A 26,087-nucleotide genomic window follows, 5' to 3' on the forward strand; every position below is an offset into this window, starting at 1 on the left:
TGTGGTAAGAATGCCATTGCTCACCAGCTGGATCGCATATGGATAACTGTGTACTATGAGATACGCGATACGCAGGTGGGGAGTTGTGTACATAGTTAAGCATGGTAAATGGATGACTAATTCCACGTGGGCGGCGTGCCGGAACTGGCGATTCGCGTCACCGACGGGGGGAGACTCCAGCTCTTTCTCATCTCGATCGTATCACATCATGCTTCAAGCATGAGTCCGGGTCCTGCTCGATGCCTTCGCTGTCCGATTCGCCTCCTCCCGTTCCGCCCCCGGTGCCCGTCGAAACCCACCCGAACCGCAGCGTCGGCTTGAAAGAGCAACGAGCCCTCCCGGATCCCACCAGGCTTGCCCCTGAAGATGCATACTACACCTCTTCGCTGCCGCGCGCGCGGCCTACCTCGGCCCACTTTGACGACTCGATGCGCGTGTTGAACCCCAACGCTGTGGCAGTGTTGCGATCGCCGCCGGCCGTGCCAGGAGCCGGTGGTGGTCGAAAGGAAGTTCAAAAGCTGCGAGGCTCCAGCCGACGGAGGAGACGAAAGGGCGCCTGGAAAAAGCTACTCTGGGTGAAACAGTCCTGTAAGATGATCGCGAGATGACCTATGAGGGTTTCGGGTTTGGGGTTTGGTATAAGATACTAAATCAATACGCACAGATCCCGACAACTACACGGATACAGAGACCTTCCTAGACCACCTTCAACGCAATCCTCGCGTACGACCCTACGATTTCTGGCCTCTCGTGGCTGACTCCACGGTTATCGTACAACATGTATGCTCGGTGGCGATCTTCGTGTGCTGTTTTGTTGGCATTGTGCAGGGCCGCGTGAGCCCCGTCTCGGTGGTGTGCTGGGGCAGTGTCGGGACCGCCTTGGGTTGGATCTTCTGGGATTCTTGGATTCTGCGGGAGCACGTGGAGAGTGCCCAGGTTGCTGAGCGAGCATCATCAGAAGGTGATGATGGATCGAGTTCTAGTTCCATGACTAGCTCTGTCAATCCGTCGTCCGGCATCGCTAGTTCGCGTCCCTGCGGGCAGAAGGAGAACCAGGTACACGGGCTGGGATTGTCCATGGCAAATAATGAAACCAGTGAACCAGCCCTGCGACAAAGCATGGGAAGCGGGGGAGATGTCGATGGCAGCGGACAGGAACCAATGTCTCCTCTGTCTGGCCCTGCGAGTGGTCCTCTGGGTGGCTTGTCCTCCGAGGCGGACATGTCGCCGATGTTCTCCTCGAGGAATCGCCAACGGCTTTCTACCGTCAAGTCGGCTTTCCTGATCTACTTTTCTTTGCTCGCACTGAGTCCAATCTTAAAGTCGCTTACCAAATCGACCGCCAGCGATTCGATCTGGGCCATGAGCTGCTGGCTGCTGATCATGAACATCTTCTCCTTTGACTACGGAAGCGGAGAGGGCGCAGGCGCCACCAAATTCCCGGCCTCTTTGTCTACCAATGCCGCAGTCATGGCTTCCACCGTGTTGGCGTCTCGACTGCCATCCACCACCCACGTGTTTAGCCTGATGCTCTTCTCAATGGAGGTCTTCGGATTGTTCCCCATTTTCCGACGGCAGCTGCGCCATGTGTCCTGGACGGGCCATGTTCTGCTGACGCTGGCGTTGGTGCTCGTTGCTGGTGGTGCCGTAGGCATCACCCTGCGTGGCGGATGGGCGGCGTTTGTGGTCGGATCCATTCTAGGGAGCGTCCTGACGGCGCTGACCATGGGAGGATGTAGCTGGTGGCTGATCAGTCTCCAGAAGTATAAGAATGTGGTGACTGGACCGTGGGATCCAGCCCGACCGGTTATCCGGCGACACTGGGATTAAGGTTGCTAGTCGTGTGACTGCTGTCGACTTGAGAAATACTTTTACAAGATACCCATACAGTATTGAGACTTTGGATCTAGCGCTTCTCGTATGGATATGGTTTGGAACCCTAAAGTTAGCATCTTGGCTTCCCTGCGTGTAAGATTTGACATAATGTACTGAACATGGCCAAGGAAGGACCGTGAAATTGGCTTCGATAGCCTCCTGCATCCCTAACTTGTGTTCATTGTTTCAGAATTGATAGCCGTGCAGTGCCGGGCGGCGGTTGAGGCATGCTTGATTTGCGGAATGCCGGCGGGAATGCTGGCCAACTGGAGCTGCCAGCAATTAACACCGCAGCAATCCCGGCCGTGACGCAAAGAAGAATCCCATTCAAGGTGCAGGCATGGAGCAACCTCCATACCGTATCTACCATGGCACACTTTAATTCATCTCATTGAACCCGTCATTGGGAGCCTGCGGAATCGGGAAATTCTTCAAATGCATGCCCATGACTGGGCGATACCCCAGGTCTAGGCAGGAGGCAGCAATATGCCCGAGTCGGAATGGAGGCCTGTCTCCGTGTGTTTATCTCTGGATCCTCGCCAGGCTGTCAGCGATGAGTACTTATTCACACTGGCCCACTCGGCGACCCGAAAAGCCAGGTGACGGTCACTTTGCGCGCTGTCGACCTGATTCAGTCCAGGGCGCACACCCACCCACCACCTATCGACCACCACCGCCCATACAACCCGACGAGACCGGACACAAACTCACGATCATGCTCAAACGACTCGCACTGGCCCTGATGGGCCTGCAGTGCGCGGCAGCCTTGAGGATGGCCATGTACATTGACCAGTGAGTGTGCCCGCCTGCTATGTTTGCTTCGTCACGTACTGAAATCGAGTAGATACCACACTGCGAACCTGCCGGGCAAGGACAAGACACAGGGTGTCACGCACGCGATCATGGCGTTCGCACCCTCGACCCTGTTCAACTCCGACTCGCCCCCGCAGTTCACCCCGTTCGAGTCCGTGTCGACGATGCGCAACCGCTTCAGCCCTGACACCAAGGTCATGATTGCCATCGGTGGATGGGGTGATACGTCTGGATTCTCGCAGGGATCCAAGGACGAGGCCTCTCGAACCCGCTATGCGAAGAACGTGGCAACCATGATCAACAACCTGGGCCTAGACGGCGTTGGTAACTTGACCCCCTTTTTGCTTTGTCCAACCTTGTGGAGCAAACACTAACCCGTGAGGAAACCCATCCACAGATATCGACTGGGAATATCCCGGCGGCAACGGCCAAGACTACCGGCAAACGCCCAACTCCGCGAAGGTGCCGGAGATCGACAACTACCCACTCTTCCTGAAGGCGATCCGCGACGCAATCGGGCCCAACAAGCTGCTGTCGATCGCGGTGCCCGGCAAGCTGGAGGACTTCATCGCGTTCACGCCGAGCAACGGGCCCAAGATCTGGCCGTCGGTCGACATGGTCAACATCATGAGCTACGACCTGATGAACCGCCGCAACAACGTGACTATGCACCACACCTCGGTGGTGGACTCGCACACCACCCTGAAGGCGTACGCGGCCATCGGCCTCGAGAGCAGCAAGATGAACCTGGGGTTCGCCTTCTACGCCAAGTGGTTCACCACGGACCCCAGCTCGGACTGCAAGACCAACCCGATCGGCTGCAAGGCGGCCGTCATGGAGAACGCCGACGGCTCGGACAACGGCAAGTCCGGCGCCTTGACCTTCGAGAAGAGCACCATGAGCGCCGCCCCGAGTAACCTGAAGACGTCCACCGATGGCACCTGTGGGTTTGACAAGGGGACCAAGTGTCCGTCCGGCCAGTGCTGCAGTCAGTACGGAAACTGGTATATCCTTCCCCCCTCCCCCCCCTGTGTTTTCGATTCATACAATGTATTATGATCTCTATAGACGTGAATTGACAGAGATGGTAACAGTGGTACCACCGACGACTTCTGCCAGGCGGGCTGCCTCTCGGACTACGGCACCTGCAAGGGCATCTCGATCACGGACTCGTGGCGCCGCGCCCTGAGCGAGGGCACCACCGACGCCACGATGGGCGGCCAGTACTACTTCGACGACAGCGTCAACATCTTCTGGAGTTGGGACACGGGCGACCTGATCGGCCGCAAGTTCACGGACATCGTCGACGTCGAGCAGGTCGGCGGCATCATGGCCTGGAGTCTGGGCGAGGACACCCTGTCGTGGGAGCATCTGTCGGCCATGCAGAAGGGGGCAAGCACGCGTTAAGTTTATTATATCATTTCAGGAGATCCTTTCCCGGTTATGTCTCCGCATATGGCTACGTATGTACAATAAGAAGTATCCAGTGACGTGTCGCAGAATCTATCTAGTATATGTGCGGAGAAGACATGCAACGGTCAGAATGAGATTATCTGAAGTCCACCAACCCGTTCGTCACTCAAATTATTGACTTTATAGCTTGCAAACAATATTCCAGATTGTTATACACTATACACCCCCCAATACAAAGCAAGATCAACTCGCACCCATCACTACCACCCCCAATACCCCAACACCCCACGGTTCACCCCGCTCACCCCCACATTTGTTCTTCCCAACCTCTATCCCAACTAAGTGCAGCTATCCGACCCATAAACAAAAGTGCCATCCGAGTCCTCACACCCACAAGTCCCATCAGTCGGGCTCTTGATGCATCCCGTTCCAACCCCAGAGGACTCGCCGTTGTCGCTGCGAAGCGGAGCGTAGTGTTAGCATGAATCAGCCCAAATCCTTATCCTTATCCTTATCCTTATCGAAACACTGCCCAACCCAACCCTGCAGGCCCCAGCCCACAGGGTCAGGAAGGGAACAGGAACAGGGGCAGGGACAACATACTTCCAGAAGAACGTCCAGCAATCCGAGTCCGAGTCGGTCATCTCCGCGTCCGTGGGCGCCGTGCAGGTGTACGCGCTGCAGGTGCCGTAGGGGGCGCCGTGCGAGGAGTCGTACTCGTGGTCGGTGACGAAGACGGCGAAGGTTTGGGTGCCTGTTTCCACCAATTTTTCTCAGTACACGGGGGGAGCAATAGGAGGGGGGTGTCTAGTGCTATGCTATGGTTTGATGGGGGATAGGGGAGGTGTTGCGGGGGGGGGGAAACATACCCGAAGTGCGGGTGTTGTGCGAGCACTCGGCGGCTTGGATGGCGGTGGAGACTTTGCTGGCTGTTTTTTCGGTGTCTTGTTAGTAAAGGAGCTTTCCTTGGATTCGCTAGGAGGATGGCAAGGCTAGCTAGCTAGGTAGGTAGGTAGAAGGGAAATACCAGAGCAGTTATAAGTGCCAGGACATTTGCCCTTGGTGTTGGTGGAGGCGGGGTCGAGGGTCGCGGCGGCCAGGGAGGCGGCGCTGAGGACGACGTAGAGGAGAGAGTTGGCGGAGACCATGTTTGCAAGTACTGTGCAATTGAATAGACTTCTGGGGGATTGTTGTATGTTGAGTGCTGAGTGCTGAGAGGAAGGGAAGACTTGGGCGAGAGGTATAGACCTTTATATACCCAGTACGTAGACGCCAGCTTCTCCACAAATCCACCACACCTCCTTCGCGAATGCGAGCAACCCGATCGATCACCTATCTATCTGACACTTCCCGGCCCCAGGATGTACGTATCCTGAGTCGAGGCGAAACCGGAATCCAGGGGCGCGGGTGGATCAATCAGCCTCCCCATATGGTCTGGAGTCTCGATTCTGGAATTGTGGTCTCATCCAAAAGACGGGGTTGTGTGTGTGTGTCAGAAGGAGTTGGAAGACGGAAGACGGAGGATGTAGACGGCAGGAATCATCAGGCGGACCAGTCTAGAAGCTCTTTAGACTGGGGGGATTTTGAGTAATTTAAGCTTGTTACAACGGCGTCGTTTGGGATTATCCACCTGGTCTCCACTCGGCGGGATCGGCGCGGGATCAGGAGATGCTAATTGAGTGAGGGAGGAATAAGGTATATTTCGCTGGAATATAGGCTGGTTTCACCGTGGACTGAGTGCAGCCGACAGATCTCTTGCCATCTGGCAGCGGCTTGAAGAACTTTTGTCGATGGAAAATAGTATGCTGCCTCCGGTTGCATACAACTCACAGCTCGTTTTGCTGGCTTAATGCTATTATATACTTCATAACTCCAAAGAAAGTGACAAAGAAGGAAGATATGACCAAAAGAACGACTGAAACCCCATAGAAAACAGTTTAGGACCAAGAAGGGTATAAACACAACATCATGCGAGGTCAAGCACGTTCCGCTAACACTCCGCTCACGTATTCCGGCTCGTTCACACTACTCTCTCACTTCCTACTCGTCGCCTCCAACTCCGACGGCCCTCTCGCCATCGCCTCATAATACACCTGCCCGGGCTGGTGTCCGTGTCCTGGCTCCTGATACACCTGCTGCTGTTGCTGCGCATCCCAACTCCAATGACCCCCCTGACTCTGGGGCGGCGGTGACCCCGACAGATCCGGACTGGTCGCATACACCGCTGTCCCGGGAGACTGCGCGTTGCCGTAGTCCCCGTACGGCTGCTGCATCTGCTGTTGCTGCTGAAGAGGCTGTCCGGGAGTCGTCTGCATCATGCCAACCCCGAGCCCGGCGACGCCCGCGTCGTAGTCACTCTTTCCCCGTCCATGTCCCTGGCTCTGCGTCTGGTCCCCGCCACCATGGCCGGGGCTCAGCATCGACGCCCACTTCGCCGTCCGCTCCGTGCGACCGTCCTGTGAGGACATCCACTTCTGATACACCCTATTCCGTCCCAGAAGGAAGAATAATGCGCCCAATATGCCGACGAAGGCGACAGAACCCACGACAATACCTGCTATAGCGCCGCCGCTGAGGCCGCCGGATCCGGACGACGAGGAGGCAGATGGACTGGAATTGGCGGTGCTGTTGGAGGTGGGGATGGAGCCTTCGGCGGGTATAGATTGACCAGGGACGAGCATGTAAGGGTAGTTTTTTGCTTTCTCGTATTGCGCTTCCCAGGTCATCGTTTCGTTCTATGAGAGGTGGGGTTGAATCAGTTTGACGTGGTCAGACAGACAAGAGGCTTGAAAGAGAGACATACAGGATTGATGACGCCTACCATGCCATTGACGAGGCAGGAATCTATAGCTGTGCAGTAGAAGAAGGTTGGCTGTACCTAGTGTTAGTGCGCTGCCGCATATAGGTCGCTTGAGTCTTGCTGGAGGGCGCAAGAACATACCTCAGTGTCGTTCACAACGAGGGACCATGTAGGTGGCTAACACACAATAACTGTCAGGATACGACCTTTGGAAAAGGGTACATCAGAAACAGTACCGGTCCGACCAAATCGCCATCATCCTCATTGAAACTGTTGAAGATTCCTGAGTAGAAGAGGGATTCGCTAGCAGGCACGCACGGCGCCAGGTAGTCGGCTTTCACGACTGAATGATTCCGAGGATAGAACTCGAAGACAATCACGTCGCCAACTTTGGCGGTGATATTATGTGGAGAATACCCATGGGGAGAGGTCTTTGAGCCAACTTCGACCGTGTGTGTCGCCACGCCCGTTGTCGCTGACGAGGTGGAGGAGCGACTTGCCGTCGATGTCGCCGACGTAATCGTCGCCGCCGAAGTTATCGACGATGTGTCCCCGTAATAGGACATCTTGATGGCGCTTGTGGTTACCGACGAGGATATCAAGGAAAGTCAGGTCGTTGTAGCAGCATGAGTTGTAGAAATCGTGGTGAGGGGTCAGCAGACCAAAGGAGTTAAGAGACACAACGATTTCCCTCTTATTCCGTGAGACAAGGCTGAGCAGCTCGTCAAATTCGGCTGCGTACGTCGCACAAAGCCTTCGACTGGCGAGGCCGCGAGTTTTAACACTCGAGGTTGAATAAAGAAACAGGGATTCGTATCTGAATCTGAAGCACTCATAGACAAAGGAATGATGACATCGTCTCCGACCGAGAGGATAATGGTACAGACTCAAAAGACGACCGAAACTTGAGATGGGGGAAATTCGAGATGAGGGGCCTTCTCCTCCCTGCATCCGGAAGGATCTCTCACATTAGGCTCTGTCATCTTCTCTCATGTTTTTCGTCTTTGGCTTTTGGCTGCTTGTTGGCAGTACAGTACCTCGTGTTCGTGATCATCTGCCGGCGTTGCCATTGGTTAGGGTTTTGGCACGGACAGCCATCCCCACCAGCTGGCAATCAATAGCTTTCTTGGCTCCAGCCGAACCACAGATGCAATTAAACATAATGTCAACTTAAATCACTGGGGTCTCGAACTTTTCGAATTGATCTTTAACTCATTCTCGGGACCCTTCACTTCATGTAGCTATGCCCTTACATGGGACCTGAATCGCTGTATAGCTCGTTAGCGGTCGAGTCTCCTTATCAGCCACCTGCAGGATCAGATGCAGGGTCTGGGGACCATCCTTATCACTTACAGCCGCCCTCCCTTTGCGATCGGAGGAGACAGAGAGGGAGGTAGAGACCAGAGAGACACGACTTTCGTTCCCGGACTCCGTGTTGAAGCCCCACTCGACCATATTTCCTTCTATCGTTCTGTGGTTCGTCGACGGCTCGATCCATTGAGACCATTTGAAGGAGCTAGGGTCGCCATCTGGAACGAACGTTCTTCCAAGCATCGAAGATCAATCTTGAATTCACAGCAGGACCCAACAAACTGGGACCCAGACCATCGGTGCTGTCAACAACGATTATCTGTTCGTATTCCAGCTTTGGTTCGTCCGACGCAGATTGTCCATCGTTTCCGGGCAGCGAAAAGGTCGTGATATGTCTCCTCCATCATCAGATCACTGCTCCACTTGACTATCTAGTCTGCTATACAATGCTCTGAGCACTGTCTTTTGTATCGCTATAACGGCCAGACGGTCGTTAGTGCAAGTCAGGCAAGTAATGTGTGACATTCACAACGGGTTCCATACTTCTGATATTTGAGGTCGACTATCCCAATCCAATTGAGAGTGGAAATTCGGAGGACTATCGTTGATAATGATTTCATGACTAGGATATTCCCCACATAGACTGCCAGCACGAATGTCAACAATCGGCCACCCGGTGAAACCAGAGGCGTATCTGATTAAACCCGATGGAGGATCACTTTCAGTGATGCGGAGCCAGCTTGCTAGGCCATATTGATGGATTCTGCGGACGAAGGCGATGCATGCGATATCAGGCTGGGGGTGATGAATTGGCGCGTCTCTGTTGTCTTGATCAGCAATTGAGTATACTCGAATGCATGGACGGAAGATCTTGTTTCGGAACGTGTGTGGGCAAGGCTGATATCGGAGCAACGAGAAGTTTCATAAGTGGAAAGGCACATCAGGAGGAAGTGAGCGGGTTTATGTTCTGGGTGATGAGGTGAAAGAGAGAGCAACGCTAGTCAACTGCAGAAGATTTACTCTCTGGCGGCCCCTCTGCGCTTGGTCAGCTGTGTGTGGTGCCCCAAGAGGTAGTCACGATTTACTGCCAGGTGGAACCTCCGGCAGAAACGACTTCCATGCTTCAGTGCAGGCACTTGATCCTAAAATGGCTGATCAATTCTGATGTGATGCTTATATTTCGACTTCCGTTGGAACTGTACGCACAAGATATTCCGACATACTATATGACGGTTCACGCATATAGAATGGCGAGCTGAAGGTACCACTCACAAGCCACGTCGATCTACAAACAAGCGATGACAGAGCCTCAATGATCTTGCATTCAGGTCGACTTCCATAAATACACTTTTTGACCTAAAGGAAGCAGGAATAATGGTCTTTTTGGCTTCGAAGTCTCGAATAACAACTCAGACACACCATCGCCATCCAATCACGTGGTCAAGTTCTTGAAACAGGCGCACTACAATATCAGCTCAAGCGACCACGGCTCGAAAGTCCCTCCCAATTCTCGTCCAATTTAGTTATCTTGACTCAAAATTCCCCGATCACTTGTGACTGACTTACGGGGCACGACACGCTCTGCCTTTGAACCTGTCGGAATGTCCGACGACCAGACAGTCTTGACAATCCGGCTCTGCTAGCTCCCCATGCGACCTATCTTTCGATGCCCTGTAGATGCAGTGGTACCGAGTCAGGATTGCTGCTCCGATGCTGCTAATATCAAGTCGAAGAACTCGAGAACCTCGGTTGGGAGGGAAAATGGGAAGGTGATGGCAAACGGCGGAAGCAAGACGCGGGCCATAGGAAATTGTGTATAGGAGGCAGTGGCACGCAGTGTCGCATTGATGGGCTACAGGTTGTGTGTTGTAGCCCGTCACAAGTCGATCCACTTTGTCAATTCACGAATTCCTTTGTATTCTATGGACAATCATAATGCCTAGTACGTCTAGAGCCGGCAAGCTCATCAATCCTGCATTTGTCTATCCCATAATTCAATGCGAATGCTTGCTGGTAGTTTCGGATTGAAATCAGCTGGATGGAGCCGATCAAGTAGTAGGGATTGAAACTAGGCGTCCCAACCGTTCTTGTAGGTCAGAGCATGATCCTAAAGCCTCGAATTGTGCGCTCTAGTTCACCACTGTTGTGCGAATGGCATGCTGCCATGAACAGCAAACTCGCGAAGAACGTTATGGCAGAGACACTTTGACTGATAACATAAAGAAGCCGCGGTCTTCTATGGAAGCTACCGGAGACTAGAGTGTGTGAAAAGAGTCGTTCTTCACAAGGAAAGAATTGAGGAGGCTCGGAAACATGAAAGTTCGTGGCGCTCATATGCAAGGGGAGAGGATGATGGGTCACGTGAGAGTATTGGTAGATGAAGTATATGTAAGTAGATTGCGATGCGATCTGCGGCATTTGCGGCATATGCGGGGTAAGATGATACATGTTGTTGAAATGTAAGTAGCGAGTCTCAAGCTGAATCGGGTATAAGGAATTGAGATGAACACCTTATACAGACCCTTGATGATAGCACTGGAATGAGGACCAGTCATTGTTAATACCTCCTAAATCCATGCTATTCTGGACACTCCTGCTAATCATGATTGATCTCCCACAGCGGCAAGCTAAGATGTTGTTCGGCTTGACTCCCCGCCATCTTCCCCACCCATCCCTCCTATTGCTGAAGACCATACATGTCACATTTCGGTAAAAGCATACATCATGGACCACTTCTCCCCTCTGGTGCTACTCTTGTCCCGCCTGCTGTTGTTGCCCTTTTTACCTTTCGAGGGACTCTTGCAGGATGTGGTTGCTGTTGCACCCATCATAATGGCTGACACTGACGTCGCTGCGGATGTTGTGAATGACAGCTGTTCACCTCGTGCACTCTTGCATCGGACCCCACAAACTCGTGACTGTATCAGGTGATCTCCGCCACTACCGATTCGAGGGGGCGATCCCCCGCGGCGGACAAGGCTACGAGCCTGCCTACAACAAGGCCTCTGTACAACCATGCCCTGTAATGACAAGGACTTTAGGACCTATGAGCAGAGACAATGTGGGGGAATAATACCTGATATATTCCTAGATATGATGTTGAAGCAACAATAACAAGACCCCTGGCAGCCATTGTCTGCTGTGTGCTACAGCGCTTTGGTTTCACCATCTCCCAGAGACAGGATCATATAAAAGGATGGAGAAATGATTAGAGGGGTTGCCTTATTTTTGGAGGTCGAGTTTGGCTTTGCGCCTCTCCGCTTGGTTGCAGACGGGTCATGAGTGCCCAGTGCATATCGTCATCGCTACTGAAGCAGCAAAGCAGAGCCCTTTCTCCCCCTCCTTCCTCGTCCAGAGAGGGACTCTAGCATCCATGATCGCGCATGATGGATGGGATAGGATTGAGCATCTGATCTCTGGAGCCTACCGAATGGTGGGGCCAGTACAAACCAAAGTCAAGAAGTCCGTCGGGCGCATTGAATGTAGTCGGAGCTACCGAGGCGGGAAGCCAATCACCGGTTGCGGTTGTACACGGATGGATCACTGGGTGGCCGTCTTCTTTCCCGCGGCCCAAAATTATGGAGGAATTCCCTTCAATCTTCCCTCCTTATCAGCCAAATCTTATCCTAATTGTCTGACTAGACTGCCTTCACCGACTCCTCAAATATAATATTCTGGTTAATATCTTGTGTTTGATTTCGCTTCCATCCACCCTCCTGGGTTTAGCCTTTGGTTTGGACCCCTTGGCCAAAGTCTCATTTTCTTATAAGATGTCATCATTTTCCCACTGCTAGTCATGTCTGTTGACGAGCCTGCACCGTGGCCGGTTCTGCTTGTTCATCGCAGGCTGTGATCAATTTTGTCATCTGCTTGCCTCTCGAGCACTCATCCCCATCCACTTACCAATTCAATTGCTCGCCTTCTTCACTAGATTGAAGAGAATGCTGAGGCGCCGCTATTGCTTTCCGAGCTGAGCATTTGTCTGGTGACGTCGGTCAGTCCATAATTGCGTACGGAAAAAGAAATTGATGGCTGACACTATGCTTTGTCAACAATATCTAGATTACCCCTCAATCTATAGACACTACGAAGATTTTGTCCCACTTGTTCTCTTTGCGACATCATAATGGCCTCTCAGGAGTCACCGTTGGCTTCGGCTTCGGAGCAGCCCAGCTCGAAAAAGAGCCGATTCGCTGGTTGGTTTGGAAGAGGGAAGCCGAAGACTTCAGCACCAGAAGCGGAGAACAACGGTTCTTACCGTCCAAAAGCTACCCTCGGAATCCTAAGTGATAAAGAAACCGATGAGGTGCCTGGTGAGTGACCGAATCAAGCAGGAGATTCCGGTTGGCAGTGATAGGCAGTGATAGAACGTGACCGCTCACAATATGAACACAGGAACGGTCCTTCTGCTCTCTTCTAATCGCAACGAGCCATTGGGTTTGAGGCACCAACCACATCGCGAATCCAGCTCATCCATACCTTCACCTTATCCACCGTCGCGGGCTTCTTCCCGCTCCGTCCCACCACAGAAGAAGACCGCCAACGGTCAGATTATTCTGAACCCACAGCCCGATGATTCAGCAAACGATCCACTGAATTGGCCTGTATGGCGCCGAGATGCGGCTCTGGTATCCTTAGGCTTTTATTGTCTGATGGGCGGGGGCATGACCCCGATCCTGGCTGCCGGCTTTGAGCAAGTCGCCTCGGATTATGGCATAACCACGCAAAGGGTAGCTTATACTACGGGGTTATACATGCTTGGGCTTGGAGTCGGATCTGTGGTAATGTCTCCAACAGCCATTCTGTATGGGAAACGCCCAGTGTATCTCCTAGGCGCAACTCTCTTCATCCTTTCTGCCGTCTGGTGTGCGCTGTCACCCAACTATCCCAGTCTGGTTGTCGCCCGCATTTTCCAGGGGATCGCAGTAAGCCCGGTCGAGTGTTTGCCGTCCGCAACTATTGCAGAGATTTTCTTCTTGCATGAACGGGCATATCGCGTTGGTATCTACACGCTTCTTCTGCTAGGGGGCAAAAACCTCATTCCTTTGGTCAGTGCAGCTATCATTAGCAGCCTAGGATGGCGTTGGGTTTTCTGGGTCGTTGCCATCGTTGTCGGCAGCTGTCTCGTCCTTCTCTTCTTCTTTGTACCGGAAACCTTCTGGGACCGCACCCCTCGACCGCATCGACCCCGCAAACGCCCCAGCATCTATCGTGGAATGTCAAACATCATGACCCATGGATTCCGAGGCCGGCACCCACATGCCCACCGTCTGGAAGACCCGTCGCCAGACGAGAACGTGGCTCCTGCCCAGCCAAAGAAGGCCAAGAAGGGACACGTTGGCTTTGTTGATGGAGCTGGCGAAGGCGAGACCCACGATCTGGAGAAGGTGCAGAATGAGGAGCAGGAAAACCAAATTACCCCTGTACTTGAAGTTCCTGCAAGCCAGCCTGGGCCAGAAGCGGCACATCCTGCTGATTATGAGAAAGCTGACGATTTTCTCACTCCACCTGTTCCGGGGGCAGTATCTCCTTCGGAACTCGAGACGGGTCGGCGGTTTGAACTATCTCCGGCTCGTAGTGAGTCTATGGACCCTGCCCCGCCAGCTACTCCGGCAGCACAATACACCAACCGACTCCGCGAGCAGCCCAGGATTTCTTTCACGTACTATCTTCGGCCTTGGAATGGGCGCATTGCTCACGACAATTGGTTTCGTGTTGCCTTGCGACCTTTCATATTGTTTGCATATCCCGCAGTGCTGTGGTCCGCCACTGTATACGCTCTTTCAGTGGGATGGCTTATCGTGATCTCCGAAGCAGTTGGCTCTATCTACGAAAAGCGAGATTCGTACAACTTCACGGCTTTGCAGGTTGGCCTGGTGTATATCTCGCCGTTCGTGGGTGGCCTTCTTGGGACTGCAGTAGCGGGCAAGGTTTCGGATATCATTGTGAAGTACATGACACGGCGCAATGGAGGCATATACGAGCCGGAGTTTCGTCTGGTCATGGCGCTTCCAATCGCTCTCGCCACAACCATTGGTCTCATGGGATTTGGATGGAGTGCCGAGGAGCGCGATATGTGGATTGTGCCGACCATCTTCTTTGGTATTGTTTCTTTTGGATGCTGCCTTGGGAGTACGACATCCATCACATTTTGTGTCGACAGCTACCGGCAGTATGCTGGTGAAGCTCTGGTGACACTCAATTGGAGCAAAAGTTCGTAATGTCCTTCCCCCCCGGCTGACATTTACGCTTCGACCAAACACCCAACTAACAGTTTCCCGCAGACGTGTTCCATGGACTCATATTCTCGCTTTTCATTGTGGACTGGTTAGATGCAGAAGGATCCCGGCTGGTGTTTATTGCATTGGGAGCGATCCAGCTGGGTTGCTTACTGGCCACCATCCCTATGTATATCTATGGGAAACGACTTCGCATGTGGACTGTGAGGAAACAATTGATGGAGAAATTCTAGAAAGATGCCTTTTTGGATGTGTACTAGATATTCTCGGGAGCATCGCTATCGCTATTCCATCTCTGTTCCGTGATGTCCTTCCGTTTTGCCTGGCGGGAAACTGCCCATTGGACAGCGAGGTTGGGGCAAATCTTGTTTTTATCACTTGGCGATCGGCATTTGTACAGTATCTATAGAACACCGCCATATTACCTTGCTTATAATACGGTAGACATGCATCGAGCTAGGACGATTTTGACGGTACTGAAATGTCATAGCTGACGGACCAAGACCCATCAGATCGGGGCCCAAGTGGACGGGGGAAAAAAACCTGGGTAAGGCCACCCGGTGTCTCGAAGCTTACTCACCGATGCAGTGATTGATGTCAAATGCTCAGTGGGCCTCAATTGACCCCAAGGCGAAGGCGAGGCTCACAGCCTCCATGGCGACTCACACAGAGACTTTTTCCGGATTTTGTGATTGGCAGAACAATGGACAGGTGCCGTGAGTTACTAATCGCGTCCACGGCAACTACATGAGTAAGTTGTAAGTCCAGCTTCTAGACTGCTTAGTCACATTCACCTGCTGTCCACTTATCTAATGCTCGGTGACCGACCGGCCTGCAGGCAGATTCCAGAGTCAGATCCTAGTCGGCTGAGGGCAGCTGTAGCTGCAGGAGCAACTATTTTGTCGATCATGACGCGCGATACGACGTCAGCGGTGAAGGCACGAAGAGGAAACTTGTATTTACTGAGTAGATGCACTTCTAAAAGGGGGGGGAGGATGGAGGTAAGCACAGGAAAACAATTCCATGTCCGCCTTTGTCTAGCCTTACCTAGCTAGCCTGGAGCCTCCTTGATTGCCCCTCTTCTCGCCGGTTATATGTAAAATCACAGATGGAAAAATGCTGTCCAAATGTTTACCCTGGCGAGGTCTTTCCCGTCGTCAGCAGCCCACATGTCGACGCCTTAGGCAGCAAATTGCAGTCGAACCCTGAAGGCGGAGGTCTCTCAACAGGAAAAGAGCTGCCCTCACTGGTGGGTTCTCAGCCCGTTCCCAGTCCACCATCAGTCTGTTCAAGTCCTCAAGAGGACTAGCGTTAAATAAAACCTGGTTTCAAACCAAGTCTCTAGCCCCAGGGCTGCCGTCCCGGCAAGCGGAATGGGCGGAGCTATCGATGAAGAAGTGACCCAATCACATCCTCAAACAAGGATTTCCGGCACGAAGGATTGAAATCGCTAGAGATTTTGGTGGGGTTCGAATCCTACTTGAAGGCGAACAAAGTGACATAGATGCTTGTGAGAGATCCAATTATATATGAGCAACTCTTAGTATGATTGATTGAGCCTTGAAGTTGTAACTGTGAGGTATTGTACATGTCTGGAAGCGGGAATATGGTACACAGTCTACATAGTACAACCTCTTCACCAGGCAACCGAAACGTATGCCTAGGGCTATCATCATGTAATCAGCTCACAGTTCCTAAGTCGTCGCGACACCGGAATTTGAGTGGAGTTCGGGAGTTTGCATGGTCCAGAAGAGTGGATGTACGGAGTACAGGTCGACAGGGCAAAGGACCAACCCCATATTGGATCTCATTTGTCGGGCCATTCTCCAGTCATTCAAAAAGATTTAGAGATCCTCAGATCCACTGGGTATCATCCGGCGCTTGCCCTTTTGTTGTATTTTTCTTTTCTTTGGCCTTTCTTGTATCACTATCGCCACATTCGACGGGTACCCCCGGATAAGGCGCAGCTGTATGGACTGACTGACAGCTGATGAGGTGACTTTCAACAAGACAATCGGTCACCGACTATGAGTATGATCCTGGTCAGTGACTGACGGTGGTGATTGTAATGTGGTTTCCGACATTCCACGTAAGATTTGCCATCCGGAATTTCCTGATTCATGCGTCCGTTACGTTCTGGCCATGACTAATCTGCTACTTACTTTTTTGGAACTGTGCAAAGTAAAGCTACTGAATAACTATGGATGCATTGTTTCGGTCTGTATGTAAAATGAAAGATTAATTTCCCCAATCCACTGCTACTGCTGGTTGATGTCCCAAAAGAGTCACTTTCTGCATAAAATCTGCTGACTGATTAACAAACTGACCAAACCTTGACTTGATGGCTGAGTTACTAGTTACTCACTCTGCCCTCATCTGTTGTCTTGTCTTGTTTCGTTTCGCCTACCCTTCCTTCTCTTACTCCCCTCCCACCACTTACTCACTCACTCCTCCTCGTCCTCCTTCGAGTGCCCTGCAAGCAATCCTTGATTGAGTTGATATTAAACCCGCTCGATTCCAGCTGGCTTTCAGCAACCCGCTCTTCCCCTTCCCTTTGCTCTTCTTCCCTTCTTACTTCCTTTTCTACTTTCTACTGCTACTACTCAACCTCAATATCCTAAATTTTCTCTGTTCTCCTATCTAGCCTCTTTCCGACTTCTACTATCGCGACGTCACCTCCCTTGTGGCTCCCTCACGAACACTATTTTCGCCACACTTTAATCCGATCAAGCCAGCGCCTCCATTCCCACCCCCACCAGGATGGCTGCATAAGCCCGTTTGAGCACCAATTCCCCCTCCGCCCCGTCGCATCGATTTTCATTAGTTATGACCGCCTAAAAATAATTATAGTTTCTACTATTATTATTTCTATTGTTATCATCCTACATCCTCATTCTCCTCTCCTCTTCATTTCCCTTTCCTCTTCCTTTCCTCCTTTCCTCCCCGCCATGGAATCATCACCCCCGCCACAAAGGGACGATGACCACAACGCGGGTCGCCGAGTTCGGGAATTGTACCGGTACTTCCAGCCCGAACGCGCCGGTGTCCCTCAAGACCGCAGTTTCACCTCCGCCAGCGATGATGCGTTTCCCTCCGCCAGTCTAGACACCCCCAGCCACATTCCTTCGTCGCCCTCATTATCCTCCCAATGTCCTTCGAACCCCGCCATTGACGCCGCTGCTGCGGGGCTTGTCCCTGAGACTCTGATACTAGGCGAAGCCAATGCGACGTTAACATCGTTTGCGCAGCTGGCAGCATTGCGGCTTAATGTTGAGCGCGTGTTGATCAGGTACGTCGGGAACCAAAACTCAATATCCAACTCCTGTCCGCCTTTTCACTGTGGATGACTGACTTGATCGACCTTCCCGACAGTGTTTCGGACCGCCAGAGCCAATTCATTTTGGCGCAGAGCACCCAGACTGGGGGCATTAGCGACTATCAAGCATCCGGTGAAGGTGTCTGGGACGGTTGCTCAACACTATCATCCAGCGCCTGGAGTATGTGTAAGGTAGGTATCGACTCCTCGAATATGTTCCGTCGCTTCGGTTACTTAGACGAGATCGCCTCTTTCCTGCAGGCCACTGTTGCTCTTCCGCCCGCCCGCGAACCGGGACAACGCCAGTTCTTGATCCTGAACGATCTCAGCGAAGAAGAACGATACAAGCGCCTTCCATTCGTAATAGGAGACCCGAAGTTCCGATTCTATGCCGGTACGCCCTTGACGACGGACACTAATATCAACATTGGATGTTTCTTTGTTCTTGACACCAAACCCCACGATGGTTTAAGCGCTACGGAGAGGTGCACTATGGACACATTGGCCGGCTTGATCATGGACTATTTAAAGGTTAGCCGCCAGGCCTCCGAAGGTCGCCGCGCAGCCCGCCTGTCTCGTGGTCTCAGCTGCTTCGTTGAAGGCAGCTCCAGCTTTGTCGATGGAAGTCACCCCTCCTCCTCTGGTAGCTCTGCAGCGGCACCCAGCACACCTCCTTCGTCAAGTCAACGAGCCCACCACCACTCTCTTGGGTCCCTTAATAGCTTCGATGCCCCATCTAGACGATCTCAAAGCAGTGATACTCGCTCTTTCAGTTCCGTGTCGGAATCAAAGCTCGATCATGCTCAATCCTCCGCACCGGATACCCCGTTCCCGGATTGGTGGGCTGGCAGTCGCGAAAAAGAATTGAAGGGTTCCGATGACTCTCATGGACATGGCTGGGCATTCAGACGGGCGGCTAATCTGCTACGAGAGAGTCTTGAGCTTAGTGTGGATGGCGGTGTCATTTTCGTCGAGGCGAACAATAGTCCGATGGCTGACGTCGACACAGGAAGCGATTGCTCGATCGAAGGCAATAATCCGGCTCCTGTGCTGGCTATCTCAACCAATGAAGAGCCATTTGCTCCCGGCCCGGGTTCGAAGGTCCTCTACCCAGCAGCCTCCCTTGACACTGCATTTCTTCAGCAACTACTGCGGCGATACAGTAAAGGCAAGCTTTGGTCCTTCCACCGCGACGGTATGATATCGAGTTCCGACGATGAATCGCCGCGCAGAAGTCGCTCGCGCACCACCAAGTCGTCCGAGACGGGCAAGCCAGGATCCAAGCGATGGAGAGCCACGGAGAACTCTATGCTGAATCAGTACTTCCCGAACGCCACTCAAGTTCTTTTTGTGCCACTCTGGAATTCTGCAAATTCGCAATGGTTTGCCGGCTGTTTCTGCTGGAATACTTTGGAGACGCAAGTTTTCAGCTCGTCGGTGGAATTGAGTTCCATCCTCGGGTTCGGATCTTCCATCATGGCAGAGTGCAATCGGGTCGAATCACTCATTTCAGATCGGCAAAAGGGGGACTTTATAGGCAGTATATCGTAAGTACCTCGAACATACATCCCTTACGCAGTTTGCTGACTATTTGTCAGTCACGAGCTTCGGAGTCCACTCCACGGTATCCTGGCGGCCGCGGAGTTTCTCAACGGCACGCAGCTTGACGAGTTTCAGACCTCTCTCTTGGAGACTATCAACGCATGCGGGCGTACTCTGCTGGACACGATGAACCAAGTTCTGGATTTCAGCAAAATTGTTTCTCTGGAACGCACCTATCGAAATATGAAACGAGGCCGTACATCACCCACCGAGTTGAAAGGACCAAATCGGTTCTCCACGCATCTGGACACCTATGTGGCGACAGATCTGGCTTTATTGGCTGAAGAAGTTGTGGAAGGGGTATGTCTGGGTCATGCATATGGTCAGAAGTCCTCTGCCCCTTTTGATCAGCCCATGGTTCTGCCGCTTGGACAGTTGAGAAAGCCCGCGTCTGAGCTTGAGGCAGAGACTGCATGTCGTTCAGATGTGGAGGTCATAGTCGATATTGCGCATAATGATTGGACATATCTCACGCAACCGGGAGCCCTGAGACGTATTATCATGAACGTTTTTGGAAACGCGATGAAGTACACTCACAGTGGTCGTGTGTCTTTGCATCTGGAGGTCACAGAAGCTTCAGAGGGCCGCTCGCGCCGTCATGGAGTCGAAGAACTGGTTACCTTGACTGTTTCTGACACGGGTAAAGGAATCTCTGAGGAGTTTCTGCGCGGTCGTCTGTACACACCGTTCGCTCAAGAAGACACTCTCGCAGTTGGGACCGGCCTCGGTCTCTCTATTGTACGGAGTCTTGTCAAAGCTCTTAAGGGTAGTATCAACATTCATAGTCGTCCTGGCGAAGGTACCATTGTTAAAGTGTCTCTTCCACTGATCCGACCTGGTCCTGAGGTGGATCTAGAGGAGTCAGTGGGCCCCCGGTCGCCGTCGGCCAAGGAAAAAAACGCATTGACAGAAAGTCGTATGCTGCGCGAAGCTCATGCTGGTCGTCGCGTTGCAATTTTGGGGGTAGAACCCGCGGAAGCAGCGACACATGCATTCTGGTCCGTCTATATACGTTATCTGACCGACTGGTACGGCCTTGAGATAGTGTCGTCCCAGGATAGAACACCCGCGGATATTACTCTAGCTGAGGAACAGGACCTGGCTTCGGGAACGCAACCCGATACCGACACGACGCTTCCATGTCTCCTCGTCTTCTGTAGTAAATCTGTTGATTATACGACAAGTCGGTCGCGGTGGTTGTCTCTGGCCAATATCGTTAATATTATTCGACGACCATGTGGTCCACACAAACTCGCACGCAGCATTCGTAAGTGCTTGGAGATTCAAAATGGGACTTTATCAGCGAGGACAATTGAGTTACCTGAACGGCCCCGGCCCGCTGTCTTGACATCAGAGGATACATCCCTGGGAGAAAGGATGTTTGAGATTCCCACTGATACTCCGGAGCTCACGCCAGAAGCGACCGCCGGCTCGGACTCATCGTCTTCTTACGACTACATGCGTTCACAGTCTTCTGATGCCTTTGACCCTTTGTGTCCTACTGAATCACCGGCATCATCCGTGCAACCCCAATCGCCCAGGCAACAACCAGTTTTCTTTCCGTTCAATCGCCGCGCACGCATCTTGGTTGTGGACGACAATTCGATCAATCTCAAGCTAATGCTCACCTTCATGAAAAAGCGGGAACTTGAAACGCTGGACTCAGCTGAGAACGGCAAGTTGGCCGTCGATGCCGTTGAGCGGTTGCCTGAAGGATATGATATTATTTTCATGGGTAAGTCGCTCTTTTCGTCACTATGATTTAGCCTTTTTCTAACCCCACCACCATAGATATGTCTATGCCAGTAATGAATGGCTTTGAGGCAACACGCGCCATCAGAGCCATTGAGAAAGAGCGTGGTGAGGGCTGCGCCCCCGCCGTGATCATCGCCCTGACGGGCCTCAGTAGCTCGCGCGATGAATCCGAGGCACTTACGTCGGGTGTCAATTTGTTCCTCACGAAGCCGGTTTCCTTCAAAGAGGTTTCGAAGCTGTTGTCGGAATGGGAGGATAGAGAAACGGCGGAACGGCGTTTGTCGGGATCTGGGTCTGCATCTGATTGAAACGAAATTCACATCTCACAACGGCACGCGTGCATTTGATCAATTTTGGTGGTCTATGGGGATTTCCTTGATTTTATTTCCAATTATTTTGTGTTGGGATCACTCCGTACACGGATATGAGGCATGAGTGATACCCTTCTCAGGAACTTGGAGTTTTTTTTTGGTTGGTGTTTATCTTGGGTCGCATGATTGCGAGTCTACGGGTTGGATCGGTCTCTTATTGAAATGGGGTTCGGAAAAAAGGGTCTGTTTGGATTTCAGGGCAGGTCTTTATATAAAATATGTATCGACTTACTGCTACATGGATATCATATACCGATAGACGAGGAAGGTGGATATTGGAATGTATGTACTGTACTCATATTACAACCACAACGGCTTGACCTGGGCTTTGTCCCTAGTACAACGATCTTGCAGGAGTCGGCAGTTGCTAAAAATATTTGTTCACGCTGTCGAATCCCTTTGTTGTATCCCCTGAATGATGGGGAGTGGATATACTCCGTACCGAATCCAGCCTTGCATAGATGTCTATGTATGGTATTGTTGTACTTTGCTCCTTTGCTATCCTCCTATCATGGCTGGGCGATTGTCAGACGCGACCGTCCTGAGGCAGGAAATCTGGCAAGGTCCGCCCGCAAGCGGCCAGCCACCACGTGATGTGGAGGCGGCGTTGCCCCTTTGCGGCCGGTGTGGAAACACTGCAGCCAGCCCAGGCTCCATCGGGTCTTTCGCTCTCGCTCCTCTCTTTTGATTCTCCTGCATCCCACCCCCTCGGTCTCTTCCTTCTTCCTTCTTCCTTCTTTTTTTATTTCTTGGTCTCTTTGCTATCAATTTCCTGTCGTTCAGTTGACGCCGTCTACCGGAATCGCCGTTCGATTCCAGCATAACCGGCCGCCTCATTCGCGTTCCCTCTCATTCCCGCGTCAGAGTTGCTCTCGTGGCTTGAGTAACAAGCCGTTGTCTCTAGATTTGATTCTTCTTTTACGGCCGGATCACTTAATGCGTGCTCAATTCTAGCCGCAGTCATTGTATCACTAATTTTTTCGATCGACATCTCTTTCGCGACCGAAGCTTTGCATCATGAAGGTCCACCATCTGTCTTCGCTTCTTCTTCTTCTCCCCGCACTCTCAGTCGCCGTCGCCGATTCAACATCAGCCAGTGGGAGTCTGCAGGATGCATCCACCGCCAACGCTATTGACATAGATGCACTTGCCGCCCCCAAGGTTGCCTCTAAAGGGACGCTGGACGCCCCCATCGACGGCAAGGATGGCCGGCCTCACGCCGGTCCATGGGTGGAAACAAGCGCCGAGCGGGATCGCAAAAAGTCAGGCTCGAGCGTGTCAATGGACGACGTGACCGTGGCCGATTATAAAGCGACGGAACAACTTGGGCATGACGGCAAGCCGATCCCGTATTCAAATGACGGCGTGATGGACGACCCTCATCGGACGGGTCCGAAAGAAGGAACTCGAGGAACAGAGGGCGGCGTCACGGAGAAGATGAGGGAGAATCCGTTTCCCGGCGAGAAGACGCCGGATAGTCCCAAGGAAGCTCCGCCGTTGCCGCACAGCGAGCAGCAGAAGCTGCCCGCGCAAAATGAGGCCACTGAGGCGAAGGACCCCAAGAGCTTTACTGCAGATTCGAGCCTGGGCCGACTCGAGGTAAGCTGCGACGCTGATATGATCCTCAATTGAAAAGGGGCAAATGCGCTAACGCTGATTCAAAGAAACCCGCCGACTTGCCTGAGAAGCCCCATGATATTCCACCTCCCAAGTCGCCCGCGACGGTGAAAGAGAGCCCGCTCGGTCTGGACAAGGATGGTCACCTTCAACCGCAATCCGGCGATATTCAGGAGGAAACCGCGTTCCATTCGCTACTGTTCTCGTTTACCATGATCGTGGTTTCGGAGATCGGCGATAAAACATTCTTGGTGGCCGCCCTCATGGCGATGCGTCACCCGCGCCTGCTCGTTTTCTCCGCGGCATTTGGCGCGCTGATGATCATGACGGTCCTTTCGGCTGTCCTGGGTCACGCCGTGCCCTCGTTGATTCCCAAGTCTCTCACCAAGCTTCTGGCAGCGGTCCTCTTCTTCGTGTTCGGACTCAAGATGCTGAAGGAGGGTCGTGAGATGTCCCCCGATGAGGGTGTTGGCGAGGAAATGAAGGAGGTTGAGATGGAACTGGAAGAGAAGGAGCAGCAACAGATGCGCATGAACCGCCGTCGCTCTTCCGTGACTCCTCACGCCTTGGAGGCCGGCCGCGTGGGCCGGCGCAAGTCCCGTTCATCTGGCAACCGCCTCCCTTCGCCCCCGGAGAGTGTCTCATCTTCTTCTTCGCGTGGATCGTCACCTTCCCCCAACCGCTGGGGCGATGTTCTCACTGGCATGAACAACCTCTTCTCGCTTCTTCTTAGCCCCGCCTGGGTGCAAACTTTTGTGATGACCTTTTTGGGTGAATGGGGCGACCGTAGCCAGATCGCCACCATCGCCATGGCTGCGGGCCAGGACTACTGGTGGGTCACCGTCGGCGCTATCACTGGCCATGGCCTCTGCACTGCTGCGGCAGTGATCGGAGGAAGTGCCATTGCTGGCAAGGTCAGCATGCGTGTTGGTAAGTTCTTCTGTCTTTTTGGTTTTGTCGGATTGAACGGATTGCTAACATGTCAACAGTCACCCTGGGAGGTGCTACTGCGTTCTTGGTTTTTGGCGTCATCTACCTTATCGAAGCGCTTTACTAAGACTTTTCTCTTCCTTTCTTCCCTTTGAGCCTTGCTGCTTTGTGGCATGCTGGGCCCCTTGATACGCATATACTTGATAATGCATGCATGTATTCTCTTAGCCTGTTTGGCATGTTCTAATAAAAGATGATGTCTGGTAAAATCCATCTTAAGGTGGATGGCATCTACGGCGTTGATTTATGAGAGCTGGTACCGGCTGCAATTTACCCTACCTTGATTTAGAATGAGTTGCATTTCAATCTCATCTTGCTCTACCAGCAATTGCCTCCTTGTCTGTTGGCCGGCCACAACTTGGTTCCTCATCTGAGGCCAGTGGCTGACGATTTGATGTCTCTCATTTATTCGTTTGTGGTATGGCTTGTATTGAATTCTGCCGCAGTTCCTCCTCTGCTTCACCCCCAGCTGAGTGATTCTGCCTCGAGTACGCCGTAGTCCGATCCAGACCAGTTCACTCATAACCTCACACCCAGTGTCATTCATTAGTCCCTCTACTTCATTATAAATTTAGCCTTCGTCAATGATAAAGTTGCATTGCCTCCATCTGAGAATCGTTGGACAATAATGACTGAACACAGTTAGAATGGGGATATCGTGGTGAAGGCGGCGGGAATCAGTAGACTCGATCTATACGGAAACGGAACTACAAGCATTCCAAATAGACGCATTTTCTCGAAAATTGTCAACAGGAATTTTCTGAATCTTGCTATCATGATGCCGTAGGCTCTAATATTTGCTTCAGCGACGTTTGCTTCTCCAGGAAAACTCCGAGAGCGAAGTTATTCGAGACTGAGGCGTCTATAATGTTGGTTGTTGGACGCGGCGGAGACTTTGGAACGAAAAAATCCACAGGCATTCGAAAGGACGCAGTTTCTCAAAAGCTGTAAACAAGAATCTCCTGATTCTTGGTAGGGTAGTACTGTGAGCTCCCAGATATACCACAGGACCCTCTGTACCTTCAGGATAACTCGTGGGATGAGATTATTTGAGGCTGAGTCTCCTAGGATGCTGGTTGTTGCACGGTTGGGCGCGGGCGAGACAAAACCTATAATCTTAACAGCGACGCAAGTTCTCAGAAACTAAAAACAGGATTATTTTGATTCTTGGGAGAATGGCGCTGGAGACATCACTCTATACCCCAATCTTCTCTGTAAGTCTGGGAAAACGCATAGGGTAAAGTTATGGTAGGCTGAGTCTCCTATAAAGCTGGCTGTCGCATGGATGAACACGCCCGCGACTCCTGCTGTTGCTGTGGTATGTCTTCTGTCGGGCAAGATCCATACACAGGAACTCTCTCAAGATCTAAACAGTAGCATAAAAGAGGCTGAGCTATGCTATGGGACTCTCTGCAGCTTCAGAAAATCCCGGGGGTCGAGTAAACACAACAGGAAGCGTGCTTTGTTTCATTGGCCCTGATTCAGATTATCAGAGTTGCCAACGCTGCTTTGTCTCAGCAGTGGGGCTTCCCTTCCGTAGCAAGCTGAATCTTCGGATAATCATACTCTGTATACAGACCAGCACCTCACTTCAAGTGGTAGTTTTCCATTACCTCGAGGCAACTCTGTCTTCCCAAAGAGGAATAAATGTCCAACGGTCGTAGAAACCCGAAATTAGGGTTGAAATGAGGGTTTACATTAGGGTTTCCCAGTCTGGCTTACCGCCTTGATTCTGCCGCTGATATAAGTCACTTACATAAGCACATACCCTACTTAGTGCAACCGCTTACCCCAAGTCTGTCCTATGGGCGTTTGGCACAATCCAAGTTCTTTCCATTTCTCCGCTCCGGTCCCGCCCCTCCGTCCTCTCCCAGCCATCGACCACCTCTCTTTATCACAACAACCATCGGTGGTGGGGTGAACCACTCTTGTTGCATCTCAGTTTTCTACTTCCTTTTGCTGCAAGGGGGATTTAGTAGGAAACT

The 26,087-nt window shown here is 52.2% G+C and overlaps 8 protein-coding genes across 8 annotated transcripts; 5 read left to right on the forward strand and 3 right to left on the reverse strand.

Moving 5' to 3' along the window:
• Nucleotides 1–202: 202 nt before the first annotated feature.
• On the forward strand, nt 203–1,830 carry pigc (phosphatidylinositol N-acetylglucosaminyltransferase; the record flags this gene model as incomplete). The annotated part of the gene is made up of 2 exons (XM_025640570.1): nt 203–588; nt 665–1,830. Exons 1-2 carry the CDS (start codon nt 240–242, stop codon nt 1,828–1,830), a joined length of 1,515 nt encoding a protein of 504 aa, XP_025495043.1. The 5' UTR covers nt 203–239.
• A 414-nt stretch (nt 1,831–2,244) lies between these two features.
• Nucleotides 2,245–4,252, forward strand: BO82DRAFT_351640 (glycosyl hydrolase, family 18). The gene is made up of 4 exons (XM_025634481.1): nt 2,245–2,667; nt 2,720–3,012; nt 3,086–3,692; nt 3,783–4,252. The coding sequence occupies exons 1-4, from the start codon at nt 2,591–2,593 to the stop codon at nt 4,093–4,095; spliced, it is 1,290 nt and encodes a 429-aa protein (XP_025495044.1). The 5' UTR covers nt 2,245–2,590; the 3' UTR covers nt 4,096–4,252.
• A 143-nt stretch (nt 4,253–4,395) lies between these two features.
• On the reverse strand, nt 4,396–5,729 carry BO82DRAFT_351641 (uncharacterized protein). The gene is made up of 4 exons (XM_025634482.1): nt 5,129–5,729; nt 4,971–5,030; nt 4,705–4,855; nt 4,396–4,557 (listed from the first exon to the last, which is right to left on the reverse strand). Exons 1-4 carry the CDS (start codon nt 5,247–5,249, stop codon nt 4,440–4,442), a joined length of 450 nt encoding a protein of 149 aa, XP_025495045.1. The 5' UTR covers nt 5,250–5,729; the 3' UTR covers nt 4,396–4,439.
• Nucleotides 5,730–5,831: 102 nt separating this feature from the next.
• On the reverse strand, nt 5,832–7,902 carry BO82DRAFT_351642 (uncharacterized protein). Its single transcript, XM_025634483.1, has 4 exons — nt 7,138–7,902; nt 7,043–7,078; nt 6,905–6,973; nt 5,832–6,836 (listed from the first exon to the last, which is right to left on the reverse strand). Exons 1-4 carry the CDS (start codon nt 7,465–7,467, stop codon nt 6,135–6,137), a joined length of 1,137 nt encoding a protein of 378 aa, XP_025495046.1. The 5' UTR covers nt 7,468–7,902; the 3' UTR covers nt 5,832–6,134.
• Nucleotides 7,903–10,169: 2,267 nt separating this feature from the next.
• Nucleotides 10,170–10,786, reverse strand: BO82DRAFT_211427 (uncharacterized protein). The gene has a single exon (XM_025630701.1). It carries the CDS (start codon nt 10,658–10,660, stop codon nt 10,307–10,309), a length of 354 nt encoding a protein of 117 aa, XP_025495047.1. The 5' UTR covers nt 10,661–10,786; the 3' UTR covers nt 10,170–10,306.
• Nucleotides 10,787–12,338: 1,552 nt separating this feature from the next.
• Nucleotides 12,339–14,684, forward strand: BO82DRAFT_399261 (putative MFS transporter; the record flags this gene model as incomplete). The annotated part of the gene is made up of 3 exons (XM_025639092.1): nt 12,339–12,525; nt 12,608–14,425; nt 14,497–14,684. The coding sequence occupies 3 exons, from the start codon at nt 12,339–12,341 to the stop codon at nt 14,682–14,684; spliced, it is 2,193 nt and encodes a 730-aa protein (XP_025495048.1).
• Nucleotides 14,685–17,236: 2,552 nt separating this feature from the next.
• On the forward strand, nt 17,237–21,545 carry BO82DRAFT_211503 (putative sensor histidine kinase/response regulator). Its single transcript, XM_025630703.1, has 5 exons — nt 17,237–17,740; nt 17,824–17,959; nt 18,029–19,314; nt 19,366–21,104; nt 21,161–21,545. Exons 1-5 carry the CDS (start codon nt 17,400–17,402, stop codon nt 21,430–21,432), a joined length of 3,774 nt encoding a protein of 1,257 aa, XP_025495049.1. The 5' UTR covers nt 17,237–17,399; the 3' UTR covers nt 21,433–21,545.
• Nucleotides 21,546–22,422: 877 nt separating this feature from the next.
• Nucleotides 22,423–24,272, forward strand: BO82DRAFT_211532 (TMEM165/GDT1 family protein). Its single transcript, XM_025630704.1, has 2 exons — nt 22,423–23,094; nt 23,160–24,272. Exons 1-2 carry the CDS (start codon nt 22,513–22,515, stop codon nt 24,195–24,197), a joined length of 1,620 nt encoding a protein of 539 aa, XP_025495050.1. The 5' UTR covers nt 22,423–22,512; the 3' UTR covers nt 24,198–24,272.
• Nucleotides 24,273–26,087: the final 1,815 nt, after the last annotated feature.

This window comes from Aspergillus uvarum (genome assembly GCF_003184745.1).
Source record: "Aspergillus uvarum CBS 121591 unplaced genomic scaffold BO82scaffold_9, whole genome shotgun sequence".
NCBI classification, from domain to species: Eukaryota; Fungi; Ascomycota; class Eurotiomycetes; order Eurotiales; family Aspergillaceae; genus Aspergillus; species Aspergillus uvarum.